At 39.9% G+C, this 14,713-nt stretch overlaps 1 protein-coding gene across 1 annotated transcript; it reads left to right on the top strand.

Moving 5' to 3' along the window:
- The first annotated feature begins 1,949 nt into the window (after positions 1–1,949).
- LOC110733978 (serine/threonine-protein phosphatase 7 long form homolog) lies at positions 1,950–4,589 on the top strand. Its single transcript, XM_021914046.1, has 5 exons — positions 1,950–2,704; positions 2,757–3,290; positions 3,364–3,451; positions 3,541–3,972; positions 4,054–4,589. The coding sequence occupies exons 1-5, from the start codon at positions 1,950–1,952 to the stop codon at positions 4,495–4,497; spliced, it is 2,253 nt and encodes a 750-aa protein (XP_021769738.1). The 3' UTR covers positions 4,498–4,589.
- Positions 4,590–14,713: the final 10,124 nt, after the last annotated feature.

Raw genomic sequence — 14,713 nt, 5'->3', positions numbered from 1 at the left:
TTTCGTCTTCTCAACAAAATCCCATCCACGCCTTCCACCAAAATCACACCTCCTTCAACGGAAGCCGGCGCAGCCAAGGAATCCACCAACGCCGCCGGAGCATTCCTCAGCAACGAAGGCCGCCGCTGTTGACGCCGAGGGTTCGACTTTAGTGGTCGGCTTCGCTAATTTCAGAAGAAACGTGCTGATCTTGTTGTTTGTGGTAAGTGCCCTAATTATTTTTTGTATTCAGTTATTGGGTTTGTTGTTGTTATTGAGTTTGTTGTTGTTATTGAGTTTCAGAATTGTATGTATGTGTTGTTGTTGTTGGTTTTGGTTGTGTTGTTGTTGTTAGTGTTCTTGTTTATTGTTGTTGTTATTGAGTTTCGGTTTTGGTTGTGTTGTTGTTGTTAGTGTTCTTGTTTATTGTTGTTGTTATTGAGTTTCGGTTTTGGTTGTGTTGTTGTTGTTAGTGTTCTTGTTTATTGTTGTTGTTATTGAGTTTCAGAATTGTATGTATGTTTGTGGTTGGTTTTGGTTGTTGTTGTTGATTTACTTACCTTACATATAACCCTTGTAGAATTATTAATGGTTTCGATCACATTACTCAGTTTAGGTTGCTATAATTGCTGATTTTGAAAGTGAAAATAGAGCTTCTATACACAAAGTACATGAGCTCAAAGTACATGTAGTCATGACTTATGCCCATGTTGAGCTTCAAGAGGTATTAAGACCTTCATAGCTCAGTTTAGGTTGCTATAATTGTGTAGTTTGCTTGCTTGATGTTAGGACATTGCCACACTGTTAATGAATTTTTGCAATCTAATATCTTTGATTAATAATGGTCTTTTCTAGAATGAAACATGGAGGTTCCGAACTACCCTCTATATTGCTATTGGGGTGGAGAAATTGTCCACAAAGATAGCGATATAACGTATAGGGGTGGGAATCAAAAATTTGTGTTTGTACATTCTGCGATGACATATTCACAAGTTCTGAACAAGCTATATGAAGAATTGAGTGTTGATCCTAGAGGTGTGGAGTTGAAGGTGGTTATGCGTTATCCTATGGCTGGGGCATATGTTGCAATTCCGTTAAATGACGACAACGCTGTTAGAGCTATGTGGATTGCTGTGACTCAGAGTTCTTCTGTTGCAATGCAATTGTTCATTGAACAAGTTCCAAAGGAGCCAGTTGTGCAAACTAACACTGGTTCCTTTCCGGGGATGGATTTTTTTGGTAGTGTGGATCAACCGTTTTCCACTGGTGTTCAAAGTGTGGGCATAGGGTCATTCACAAGAATGCTTGTTGATCCACATTATGTCAATGACCATCTCTCACAGTTTAGGTCTCCGGCCTCATCGCCTAATGTTGGAACCTCGACAAGCACACAACCACAAGGCATTCTTGATTCTCTTGACCCAAACAATGTTGATGTATTTGGCGATGCAGAGATGAATGACACTGATGAAGATGATGATGAAGAGATAATTGAAGCTCGTGATAAGGCAATTAAAGGAAGCGCCCCCACTTCAGACTTCAATGAAGTGGCGCAAGTTGATCCTCGTTTGAATAAACTCATGGAATGTCTTGGTTAGGAAATGAGACATATAACAATGGGGGAGAATTTGAGGTTGGTCAGCAGTTTTGACTCATTGCAAACAACTGAAAGATGCTGTGAAATCTTACTCCATAGCTAGAAATCAAACAATTCGAGTTGTGGAGGCAGAGCCAGAGAAAATATGTTGTTGAGTGCAAGAGGAAAGAACAATGTAGTTGTTCGTGGAGGCTTAGAGGAGTGAAAGATCCAACACTCTCTACGTTTAAAAATTGTGAGGTACAACGGCCCTCATGCAAGTAACTGTGTTGGTGACATCGACTCGGGAGATCATAAGCTACTGACTTCCGAGTTCGTTTGCAATGCTCTTCTAGATGTCATTCGCGTTGATCCTTCATTGAAAATCAAGACAATGGTGCAACTTGTGAAAGAGAAATTTGATGGATTCCAAATAACCTACAAGAGAGCATGGCTAGCGAAACAAAAGGCAATAAAACTCATTTATGGGGGTTGGGAGGGTTCATATGAACAGTTGCCTAAGTACATGCAAGCTCTCAAGGAATCAAATCCTGGAACTGTTGTTGAGTGGAGGTTGTTAGAGTGTACGGTTCCTGGAACACATGTTTTTCAACGAGTCTTTTGGGCATTCAAGCCATGTATTGATGGATTCCGTCACTGCAGACCCCTTATCACCATTGATGGCACTCATTTATATGGCAAATACAAAGGCACTCTACTCATTGCTATGGGAACGGATGCCAATTTTCAACTATTCCCCCTTGCTTTTGCGGTTGTCGAAGGAGAGAACAATGATAGTTGGTCTTGGTTCATGGCTTGTATTCGTGCTCGAGTTACAGATAGGAAAGGGCTATGTGTGATATCTGACAGACATGCTGGTATTTTAGCAGCAATGGAAGAAGTTGGAAGTGGTTGGGAGGAGCCCAATGCCTACCACAAGTACTGTACACGACACTTGGCTTCTAATGTGAACTCAAAATTTAAAAGTGTCGTCATAAAGAACCTCTTTGGCAAAGCAGCTACTGCAAGGCAGAAGAAGAAGTTTGATTACTACATCAACAAAATTGGTGACTTGAATGTAGAGGCCCGTAGGTACTTGATGGAAATTCCGTACAGTAAGTGGTCCATTCATCATGATGGTGGTTTCAGGTTTGGTGTGAAGACTACAAACATGTCGGAAGTTTTCAACGGAGTCTTAAAGGGGGCTCGATGTCTCCCGATGGCATGACCTAGTTGAGGAGTTGCTGGGAGTTCGACCTGGCCATGATGATAACGGTAAGCCGTTTCTGGAGGGATCTACTTTGAAGTTGACGTGGCTCAGACGTCACTTCTCACAGATGCCAGAGGGAGCTGATGACTTGACAGTTCAGCGCCATAGCCGTGCTTACATTCTCACTCTCATGGGATCTATTCTGTTCGCCGACAAGAGTGGCGATGCTGTGTCACTCTACTACTTGCCGTTCCTTCGAGACTGGGGGACAGCTTCGACCTACAGCTGGGGGAGTGCGACTCTTGGTTTTTTGTATCGGCAGCTATGTCGAGGATGTCAGCGAGATTCAAGACAGATTGGAGGCCCGCTCATCCTACTACAGTTGTGGTCGTGGGAGCATATTACTATTGGCCGACCATACATTAGGAGGCCTCGAGATCCGCCACAGGAGGACCCTGAGGCTGAGGATGAGGATGACATTTTGGGGACTCAGCATCAGCGAGGTGTTGACCCTTTGGCGTGCAGGTACAATGTTTGCTTCAAGTTCATGTTCTTATAATTCTATCTTTCAAGAATTATTATTAACATGTCTTTACAGGTGGTTACGTGTCCATCTATCGTGTGCGCATACTGCTTCTGGACTACCATACTACAGAGATGCGTTTGACCATCAGCACGAGGACCAGGTACAATCGGTGTTTCTTTTTTTTTGTGCATTGTATTTCTTCCATTATGTTAGTCATATACATGTTGACATACTTGTTTTGGGAATTAGATGATTTGGCAGCCATATACTGAGGCGGTGATGGATCGACTTCCGGAGATTTGTCGCTCAGACATGCACATTTGGCGTTCACGGGCACCTCTGATATGCTTTGACGTCGTTGAGTTCCACCTCCCAGACCGAGTCCTTCGTCAGTTCGGGTTAGACCAGCCGATCCCACAGGATGTAGACACGGACGTTGCTCTACACAGGAAGGATCGAAGGGGACAGCGTAATTGGGAGATTCGGCATTCGGATCATGTACACGAGTGGAGTCGACGAGAGGCATTAGTCGTCCAGGGATACCCGTTCACTGGGACTTCTTCCCCGGCCATGACAGAGTACATGGCTTGGTACCGTCGCATCACGAGACTGGTCATTACTCCACCTTCGCAGGAGCGCCCCCCGAGTCATTACCAGCCAGCTACCTCGGACCTCCTGCTTGTATGAACTTCACTTCATTTCAATCTAGTTCTTACGTTTTTTATTTCATTTTACTAACATTAAAACTACACTTAAATGTAGGCACATGCATTTGCTGATTTGCACGTCCAGCTATCGGGAGCTACTGAGACCATCTCCCACTTGCCACCAGAGACGGCTATACCATTTGCCATACAGACGATGCAGGGTTTTACATCATTTTGTGGCCAAACCTTGTCTAGGGTGGGGCAGTCACACCTTATTCAGCAGCCTCGACCGTCCACGTCTTCATCTTCTACTGTGCACACTATGCCGATCAGACCACCACCTCATCGTGGAGGCCATTCAGCACGTGCCTTCCGTCCACCGACTCCTTCTCAGCATACTATCATGACATCTCCTCCACTAGTGCATCGCCAGTATCAGAGAAACCGACGGCGTAGCAACACTACGTCTGGGGTTGGAGTTGGCCTGGATGACATTCCAGAGGAGACAGCTGCATCATCTTCATCGTCACCTCATGGGAAGAAGCAACGCCCGAGCTAAGTGTATATTTTGGAACTAAACTAATTTTTTTGTAAATGCTTAGAATTGGATTTTGTTATATTTAATCAATTGAAAAATATTCGACTTTGCAATTTCGACTTCCTTAGATCTTCATAAACTTGTTATTTATGGTGGTTGTGTTGAAAATATGCTATATATCTCATGTTTTACAGGTACACAACTTGCAGGTTTTTTTTTTGAGTGATTATGCAAGTTTGAAAAAAAAACCAGTCCAGGGTAAACCGCTACTTCAAGTAGCGGTTTTTCAAAGTAAACTGCTACTTGAAGTAGCGGTTTTCCAAAATAAACCGCTACATTAAATAGCGGTTTTTTGTAAACAAACCGCTACTTCAAGTAGCGGTTTTAAACTAAGAAACCGCTACTTGAATTGGCGGTTTATTGCAAAGAAACCGCTACTTCAAGTAGCGGTTTACCCTGGACCGGAAAAAAAAAAACCGGTTTTTTAACCAGTGCTTACGTGGACGGTAGAATGGGAATTCTTAAAACTTTGGCTGCAATTTGGGAATTGCGGTTCTTCTTGACTTTAATTTGGGAAAGAGCTCGTGTTAAATGTGGTATGGGATTTTGCGCTTTAGTGTTTCTGGGTTGGGCAGAGCAGAGTAGAGCAGGGTCAGCAAAGCAGAGTAGAGCAGAGCAGATTTCATTATTATTATTATTATTATTATTATTTATTATTATTATTAACAAGTGCATACCATTGATTTAGGTGAATGAAAACATAAATAGATGTGTACCATCTTTAACTTATGTTAATAGTAGAAAGATAAAAGACAATAGTTTAACATATTCAAATTATTACAACCACATATCAAAATAGGACCATAATTAGATATAAGTTTAATATCGTGGTGAATTAACCATCTAATTCTATATAATTATGTATTTAGTATTATTATTAAATATTAAGTATTGCTATTCAAAAAAAAATTATAAGCATTACTATTACTTAAAAAAAAATTAAGTGTTATTATTATGATCAGTAAATATTAGAAATTGTTATTAATTGTTATTATTATTATTATGAATATAAATATTAATTATTATTATGAATATAAATATTTAAAATATTTTCTTAAGTGGTATTAATTTGGGAATGCATGCCAAAATCACGCGTTAATCAGTGTATTAATGTTCATTTTAATTTAATATTTCTACTTTTAGTTACCTTATCCAACGCCCCTGGGGCGTTCGTTAGCTTTTGCCTTTTTTATTACATTAGTGTATGTTTACCTGATTTTATTGAACTAGCTCTTGAGTTTGCTCGACGTACAGACTTATTATAAAGATAATTTATAAATATAAATATACTTTTGAATATTAAGTAGTGAATTATATTTGAAAATGATGTTGTAAGTGAGCTTGCACCGGTTGATCTATTAGATTAATGAGTGTAGTCTATCTAGTGGCTTGTAATATTACACCACCATCTTCGTGGTTTCCAAGTTTCCTCCATTGAACGGATAAGTTAGGCTGAGAGCTTTGATGATGTGTGTGTTTTTCTTAACGGCTTTATGCTCTCCCCTTTAGATCTAACCTATAATAACCCATTGTATGGTACTGATTTTACAATGAACATGTAGTCATGAAAGTCATGGGTTGGTTCACTATCAATTTCATCTCCCATCTTTGTACTCCTCTTACTTAATATCAACAATAGTGCTGCAAAGACCAATATGATCTTATTGCAATGGATGTGAGATAAAACAAATAATGAATGCTAAATAAGTAAATAAATAACACACAAATTTACGTGGTTCACTAAAGATGCATTGGCTACATCCCTATATAGGCGAGAGGAAAAACTTTATTGATTTTGATGAATTCCATTGATAATGAATATCACAAAGGCTAGGAAATAACCCTAAGGAGTAATATATAATGCTTCCTAAAATAGGAAATATATCCCAAAAATAAGGAAACAAGCCCGGAGTGAAAACTGACTTACAATCAACCAAATTCACTAAGCCATGGACGTGCTATGCAGGGCACGTCCACCGTTCCACAACCCACAATAGAAAGACTTAGTGCTTGAGTTTCTCGATTTGGCGCAAGCTTGCCACAGCAGAAACTTCAGACAAGGCACACCCATGCCTCCTTAAAAGTAGGGTTAGGGTTTAGGGTTAATAATGATATAATGTCATGTTTTATAACTAAACATTGTCATTTTAGATAATTATTATGCAAGGTCATTGATAAAAAATCTCATTTGAAATTGAACAATATCATGAAAGATAACTACAATAACTGAAATATCCACAAACCTTAACCCAATTTCTTATTCTCATAACCACAACCCGAAATAGAGCAAATTTAATTTTCTTGATTCATAATTTTTCTGCAAATGGTACATGGATGGATAGCCCTTGAAATAAACTTATTAAATGATACATCATAAGCCCAATTTCGATTTAAAACAAATAAGAAATGATTAAAATACTAAACTTGGTCCAAAACCAACACCCTTGCACTATTTTGGCCATATCTTAAGCTCTATAAATGATATTTACCTGATTCTAATTGGGTTAGAAATTAGACTTAAGGAGCTTTCCAACGATTTATTATTTTTCTTAATTCGAGTTCAGGATCTAAAGTTATGATAAAAACAATAAGCGCAAAAGTTTGGAAAAGAAAACGTCTGGAATTTCTGAAATTCCAGATGAGAAATGCTTTGAAGATCTCAGGCATTTTGCCTTTACCCAAAAATAAATAAAAAAAAAACACAACTTCAACTCCGATGATGACCTTGCCATCGGCCAGTGGTAGTTGGTGGTGGTTTTCTTAGGAGGAAATAATGTTAGATTGAGTTAGAGGGGTGAAAAACATGGAATACACGTGAGTGGAGGGAGCCCCAATTAACCATAGAGATAAACAAAAATTGTTTATCTAGTGCCATTTATTAATGTAAATAAATGTCACTAGCAAAATACTTTTTGGTTTTTGTCAAGAAGATCAACTTGTATTTTCTCCACGTGAGAATATGTACGTCCATTCAAGTTTAAAATGGGGGTGTTACCTAGTAAGTGTGGGTGTCATTTAACTTTTCACTTATTTATTAATCTTTTCTTAAAGAAGTGCATACACACTGGCACATTAGCTTTTAAAGAGGAAGCCTCGGTTTCACAATTGAGAAACGGTGGTTGTTTCTCAAATGGCTTTCGCAATTATTTGGATATTATAGTGGGCCCCTTTGTTGATTTAGTGACTATGTGAGAAAGTAGCATCTGATGAGGTGAATCGCTAATTATCGCCCGCAAATCTCCATATAAAGCCCACAAATTTGTATTGAAGTGACCTTATTGCCCTTTTCGTTTTTAAAAAAAAACCACTCTCTACATCTCTCTAAAAAAATCAGAAGGTCTACCTCTCTAAAAAAAAGTTATTTACGACAATGTCGAGGCGGCGGCGGCGGAGGAAAGGCGACGACTTGGTGGCAAGGTAATTATTTAAATATTTTTTTATTTAAAAAAAAATAAGCAGCGAAGGTGGGGCGCCTGAACTGGACGTCCACCCAGAGGCGGCGGCGCCAGCTCCGGCAACCAAAGCCGGTGGCGGGGCGTGTGGCTTGGAAGCCCAGCTACGGAGAAGCGTCCAAACCAGACGTCAGGCCATAGGCTCTGGCTGTCAGATTTGGCGCCTCCGCCTCTGGGTGGACGTCCAGTTCAGGCGCCTGCCCACTGGCTATGGCTGCCGGATCTGGCGCCACCGCCAGTGGGTGGGCGTCCTGGCCATGCGCCCCACCTTCCGTATATAAATTTTTTTTTTTTTTTTTTTTTGTAAATTAATTTTGTTTTTGGGAAATCAGAAATTTTGTGTTAATTTTAAATAATTTTGTTTTATGTCTAATTTTCATTTTAATATTTATTAATTTTATGTGTTATTTTTTATAAATCTAGTATATATATTTTTTATAAAATTAGATTAATTTTTTGTGTTAATGTTTAATTTTTTTATGTTTGATGTGTAAAAATTTTTTATGTCTTAATTTATGTAGTATGTGGAAATTCTTTGTATTAATGTGTAATTGTTTTTTTTAAAATGTGTAATGCATTAGGGTATTATGTGTGTATTTGTGTATGTGTAATATATTTTAATTTTTTTTTGTTTAATTTTTTAAAATAATTTTTTATTTTTTTGAAAATCAGAAATTTTGTTTTACCTTTAAATATTTTTTTTATGTCCTATTTATCTTTTATGTGTTTGATTTTTTTAATGTTTATTAATTTTATGTTTATAAACATGACGATATGTTGTAAGTGTTGGTATTTTGTATGTGTAGGTAGTTATTTATTTTTCTAAAAAGCTTTTGTATGTTTATATATTTTTTAATTTTTTGTAGAATTCACTGGGTCGTCATGGTGCGAGGAAGAATCTAGACCTTCTTAGTAGAAGCTATTCAGTGGAGAGGTCGGGGCATAGACATGTTAGATCCCGTGGTATTTTGGCCTCTGCTCGTAGAGAACGGATCCACCGTCGGGATAAGGATGAAGATGATGATGTTGAGGAGGGTGAGCAGGAGGAGGAGCAGGAGGATGACGCATATGAGGATGAGGATGTGGACGATGGGAGTGGACCGTATGATGATTACGGTCCATTGAGTCAGAGGGTTGATGACATGTACGAGACACATATGGTAGAGGTGCGTAAGGGTAGGGGTGGTAGGTTTGTTAGTAGATCTGACACATCATCTGCGTCCACTGTGTCTGGGGTAAGCAGAAAACGGTCGAGGGTCGTTAATGATTCTTGGGTTGTTAGGAGTGAGGTGCCCGGTGGGCCTGTAGACGGGAGTGTGATTCCTAACTTTCTAGGACACATAGCTACCCGTATTTGGGAGGACCAGGAGAAGCCATCAGTGACGGGCTTGTTGAAATGTCATACCCGGGAAAAGACTTGTAGCTTTTTGCGTACATGGGCTGAGGCTTGGCCGGTGGAGAGCGAGATGTTCGAGCGATTGCAGGGCACTGGGGTGAATCACGTTCCTGCCACCATGCACGATAAGATTGACACTACGCTGATCACGACTTTCGTTGAGCGATGGCAGCCGGATACAAACTCTTGGGATTCACACTCCCGTTTGGTGAGATGACGATCATGTTACATGACGTTTGGTAAGATGACGATCATTTTACATGACGTTTGGTGAGATGACGATCATGTTACATGACATCGAGGCCATTCTTGGGATTCGTGTTGACGGTAAACGACTTTGTGTTGTGACTGATGCGGATCATGCAGATTTGCTGGCGGAGTTGTTGGTGGTGGACAGGGCTGCACTGTACCCCGAGGCGCTTGGTGTTTGGGAACACGACGGTGTGAAGATCGCATACGGTTGCAGCGGTGTTTGTACCCCAGTGCACGTAGGACGCACGACGCACAATTGGCTGCTTATGTTTTTCTACTCCTCGGATGTACCTTGTTTCCGGATAAGAGCGACGGAAACAAGCTTAGGCCACGCGACATAGTTGAGGCGTGTGACCCCGACAGTGTAGGCCAGTTTTCTTGGGGATCGGTTACGTTGGCGTATTTGTATCGCCAACTAGGATTTGCGAGTCGGGCTGACGCGGCAGGTATCACTGGGTGTCAGACTTTATTGCAGACCTGGATATACGAGTATTTTCCTGCATTGCGACCACATCGTGACCCGGTTCCTATTGATGAGGGGATGCCGCGTGCTTGTGCGTGGAGTCCGCGCTCGGAGAAGAAGTTCGTTGACCGCCTCCGATCGATACGGTTATTTCTTGACAGGATGTCCCCCTTAGAGGTAAAGTTTATACATATTTCTACAATTTTTCAGTAATGCATTTATTATATGAATGTTACTAAATTTTAAAATTATGTGCAGGTGAACTGGATGCCTTTCGGCCCGAAACCTAGTAATAGGGTAATCAGGACCCTGTACACGGGACTCATTCAGTATCGTGAGATCGTGGAGGCGTACATGCCCCAGCGTTGTCTTCGCCAGCTTAGATTTGTCCAAGTTGTCCCTCCTCCCCCGGCATGCCCGATGAAGGCGGTCCGATCTGCATCGTCAAAGGACTACGTCGTGTATTGGCAGGATATCATGACTGGGAAGTGGGACTAGTTTTCGATGGTTGCCCGCTTATGGACTGCGGAGTTGCAGAGGCCGCCATCTGGGGTTCCTCCCATGCGTGACCACTACTACTTGGAATGGTTCAATCGGTATTCGCACCCGAGGTTGATTGCAGACCTCGAACACAGCGATGCTGATTATATGCCACCGCCTACTGCCGTGGAAGCGGTATGTCTCATAAAACATTTATCGTTGTTTTTTTAATTAAGTTTTATATGTTGTTATTGTATTTCATGTTTTATTTTTTGTTGTATGTAGTGGATGGGAAAGATAATGCAAGACGTACAAAAAACTCTCTGTAAAGAAGGACAGCATGAGTGCACCAGTGAGAGCTGTTGTTGATAGTTTGGAACAGACCCTTGCGCATTGGGAGTCGGCGTCCAAGAGGGATTACTGATGGTTTTGGCATTTTATTTGTAGAGCATTTTAAACATTATCATTTTAGTTTTTGAAATTGGACATTATGTTTGCACTTCGCAGAATTTAACATTATGGTTTAAGTTTGTAACATTTTAGATTATCGTTTCAGCTTTCAACATTTGACAACATTGTCGTTGCTGTTTTTAAATTTTGACATTACCTTTCAACTTTGTAACGCGCAACTTACCCATGCAAGATATAAATGTAGTAAGCAATACAATATAAAAAATTAATGTTCTCATTATAATAGCAACGTAAAAATAAGGTTACATAGAAACAATGTACACATGAAAAACTAAAAGGCGGCTAGGGTGTTCCATTCGTGATCCGGTCATGATATAGCGCATCCCAACCTTCTACGCTCGCTGTGCGAATGGTGTACCACCGAGGTATAATCGGTGGCACAGGAAAATAGGATGACAGGTCTAGTCGGATGAAATGTCTGTATGACGACCCAAGAAAAGCAATAGCTACCTCTCTGACCGGTGTAGTGACAGTCTCACGCGAAGACCAAGGGAGAACCGTGGTACAAGGATAATAAGCTCGACTATGCAATCCAAGCCCGAAATGCATGAATGTACACTTGTAAATGTTTGCAACGGCAAACAGATCCAGTTGTGCGTCAAAATAATGATTTTGACCACAAGGTCCTCCCCCCACCGGATACGCCGCAGAGCACTATCCAAGCCGTCATGGTACACATGACGATAAACTTCTCGGTTAGAGGCAATTTCACTGTACATCAACTGACGCACTAAACCGTAGTTGGCTTCGCCCATTTGAAACACGTCAGCCACGACCCGGAATCCGCAGTTACCATCTCCGACTACATCATTCCACCCATCCAAGAACGGTATGATGATGTTAGGTATCCTGTCCTTGTACGGAAACTGATCAATATCATTTCTTCCTATTAAACATATAATTAAACACAGTTAACAAGGCAGAAGTAATCTAAAAAACAATGTACAATGTCAATAAAAGTAAGCAACCGTACCAGTTCTCGGGGGCATATTCACAGACGAAGAAGAATGACTACGAGTAGATGACGATGTCCGACTACGACCATGACCACGACCAAGACCACAAATGTACTCAAACGCACTCCTGTTCCGCCGTTGGCGACCTCGAGGACGCTCAACCCCTTCCGGTTCCTCAGTATATCTAAGCAATACGTGTTGAACATGTCATGAAGTACGTGAGTAGCGTCACGAATAATAGAAGGATGACTGGAGGACACTCGGTCATACATCGAACGAAACTGCTCCAACTCCTCCTGTTCATGGTCGACCGTTTGAGGATCTGCATGCTCACCAATAACGAGCGTCCGCCAGAATGGATGAACCTAATCAACATGTAACGACGCCCTTTCTTCTGTAATAACGCGGTGAATGGTGCATGCGCAAGGTAATCCATGAGTTACTGAAATAGCACACCCGCACCGAACATACACTTCATCAGCCAACTCCCTCATCCTGTTGTACTCATTCAAAATCAACCCCAAGCAGTAGTGTGACACACAACCATGGAGAATCTTAAATATGAAATGCCTATACATCGTACCATGTCGCCGTATGGAGTCCTCTAGAGAGTTCCTGATGCCGTTCTTCTGAGTTTCAATTGAATTGTTTATTCTATCGAACAGTGTATCCAAAGCAGCAGTGGAAGAATCAATCCAATCCTTGGTAGCTCTATGAGCGCTCTCAACTCTACATGTTGTAGTGTTCCCGAAATGAAGTACTTGGTTTGTCCAATATTTGACAAACTTTTCCCTGTGAGGTATCCACTGCTGCATCACATAGTTCACCACTGTTGGACACCATTGGTACGAATCCCTGAAGTTAGCCAATTCTCGATCGTACACTGCCTCTGTGGTAGCTTGTAGGATCTTCCGCCACTTACCATTCACCAATCTCTTTGCCATTTCCAAATTCTTGTTGAAAAGGTTGTAGGCTTTCACTTTCACACAGTTGTTGATGTGCCATGTGCACAACAAGTGCTTTGACTCTGGAAACAACTCCCTAATGGGGGCAAAGAGACCTCCCTCACAGTCACTGACGATGGCTGCTGGATGAACATTAGGCCCGATGTAGTTTCTCAGCTTCTCCAAGACCCAATAATAACTTGGAGCCGTCTCATCCTTGATGATTGCATGACCAATCAGAAAGTTCTGGTTCGTTGGAGTCATCCCCATGATCTCAACCAGTGGGAACTTGTACTTGTTTGTCTTGTACGTTGAGTCGATCAAAATCACAAATGGCCAAGACTTGATCATATCAGCACAATCAGGATGCACAAGGAAAAGATGAGTCACCTCCGCTGTATCTTCATCAGAATCAAACCAAAACAGGTAACCACGTGATTGTGCCTGGTGTAGCAGCTGCTGTATAGGGTTCCTTCCCTCTGACCGTTCAAACTTGAGTTGCTGTCTAACGTTGTAGATGTGTCTTCAGTTTGGATGGTCTTCTGGAAATTTCTCTAACACAGATGCTAATATTTTAGCAGGCTTCACTTGAGCATCACTCATTTCTTTGACAACTAGTTTCGCAGCAGGACTTAAGCCGCTCAGTTGTCGATGACCCTCTTCATATACTATCATCTCATGGTTGTGATACCCCCATTTAGAGTAACCAATCACTTCCCAATCGTCACGACTCCGTAGTTGTCGAACCTTTACTCTGAACTCACACCCACAACCTTTCCGTTTTGTATCAAACCGAGTGGCTGTACTGAAATCTCGTTCTTTTCTTTTGCGATAACGGTCACATCTCAAAGTGCGATCCATTCTACCATCCCGTTGAGATTTATGAGTTACTACTACCAAGCAAAATCCAGCTGTAATTGCAACCTGTTTTGCCCAATTAATCGCTTGTTGAGCATCTTCGAATGGACCATCATGTCCAAATATCCCACTGTAATCATTTCCGTCTCCACCATAATCCTGCATCAATTATATATTATAATAAATATTAATTCAAGCTTAACTTAATACATTTAACACAACATTAACACATAATTAATATCTACATTTTTAATTTGTAAATTTCATTTCTACATTTAACGGATAATACATTTACTTTCTATATCTACACATAATTAACACAAAATTAAAAACATAATTATGTATACTATTATTCATACACATACAAATTTAAAAACACAATCATTTATAAAAGTATTCATACACATAAACAATTAAAACATAATAATATATATTAACACAAATCTAATTTCCACATCATAAATAAAAACATAAAATTATTAAACTTAATTTAAAAAAAAACCATTTTGAATTTTCAAATTTAAAAAAAAAAATAAAAAAAATAAAAAAAACCATTTCGAATTTTCAAATTTAATTTCAAAAAAAAAAACTTAATTTAAACCATTTCGAATTTTCAAATTTTCAAACCATTTCGAATTTTTTTTATACAATTTCGCCATTTCAAATTTAAAACCATTTCGAATTTTCAAAATTAAATCCATTTCGAATTTTCAAATTTAAAACCATTTCGAATTTTCAAATTTAAAACCATTTAGAATTTTCAAATTTAAAATAATTTCGAATTTTCAAATTTAAAACCATTTAGAATTTTTCAAATTTAAAATAATTTCGAATTTTCAAATTTAAAACCATTTCGAATTTTATTTTAGTACAATTTCGAATTTTCGAATTTAAAAAAAAAACCA

This window comes from Chenopodium quinoa, unplaced genomic scaffold, assembly GCF_001683475.1.
Source record: "Chenopodium quinoa cultivar QQ74 unplaced genomic scaffold, ASM168347v1, whole genome shotgun sequence".
NCBI lineage: Eukaryota > Viridiplantae > Streptophyta > Magnoliopsida > Caryophyllales > Amaranthaceae > Chenopodium > Chenopodium quinoa.
The sequence above is the reverse complement of the archived record's forward strand: the minus strand, read 5'-3'. Positions and strand labels throughout refer to the sequence as shown.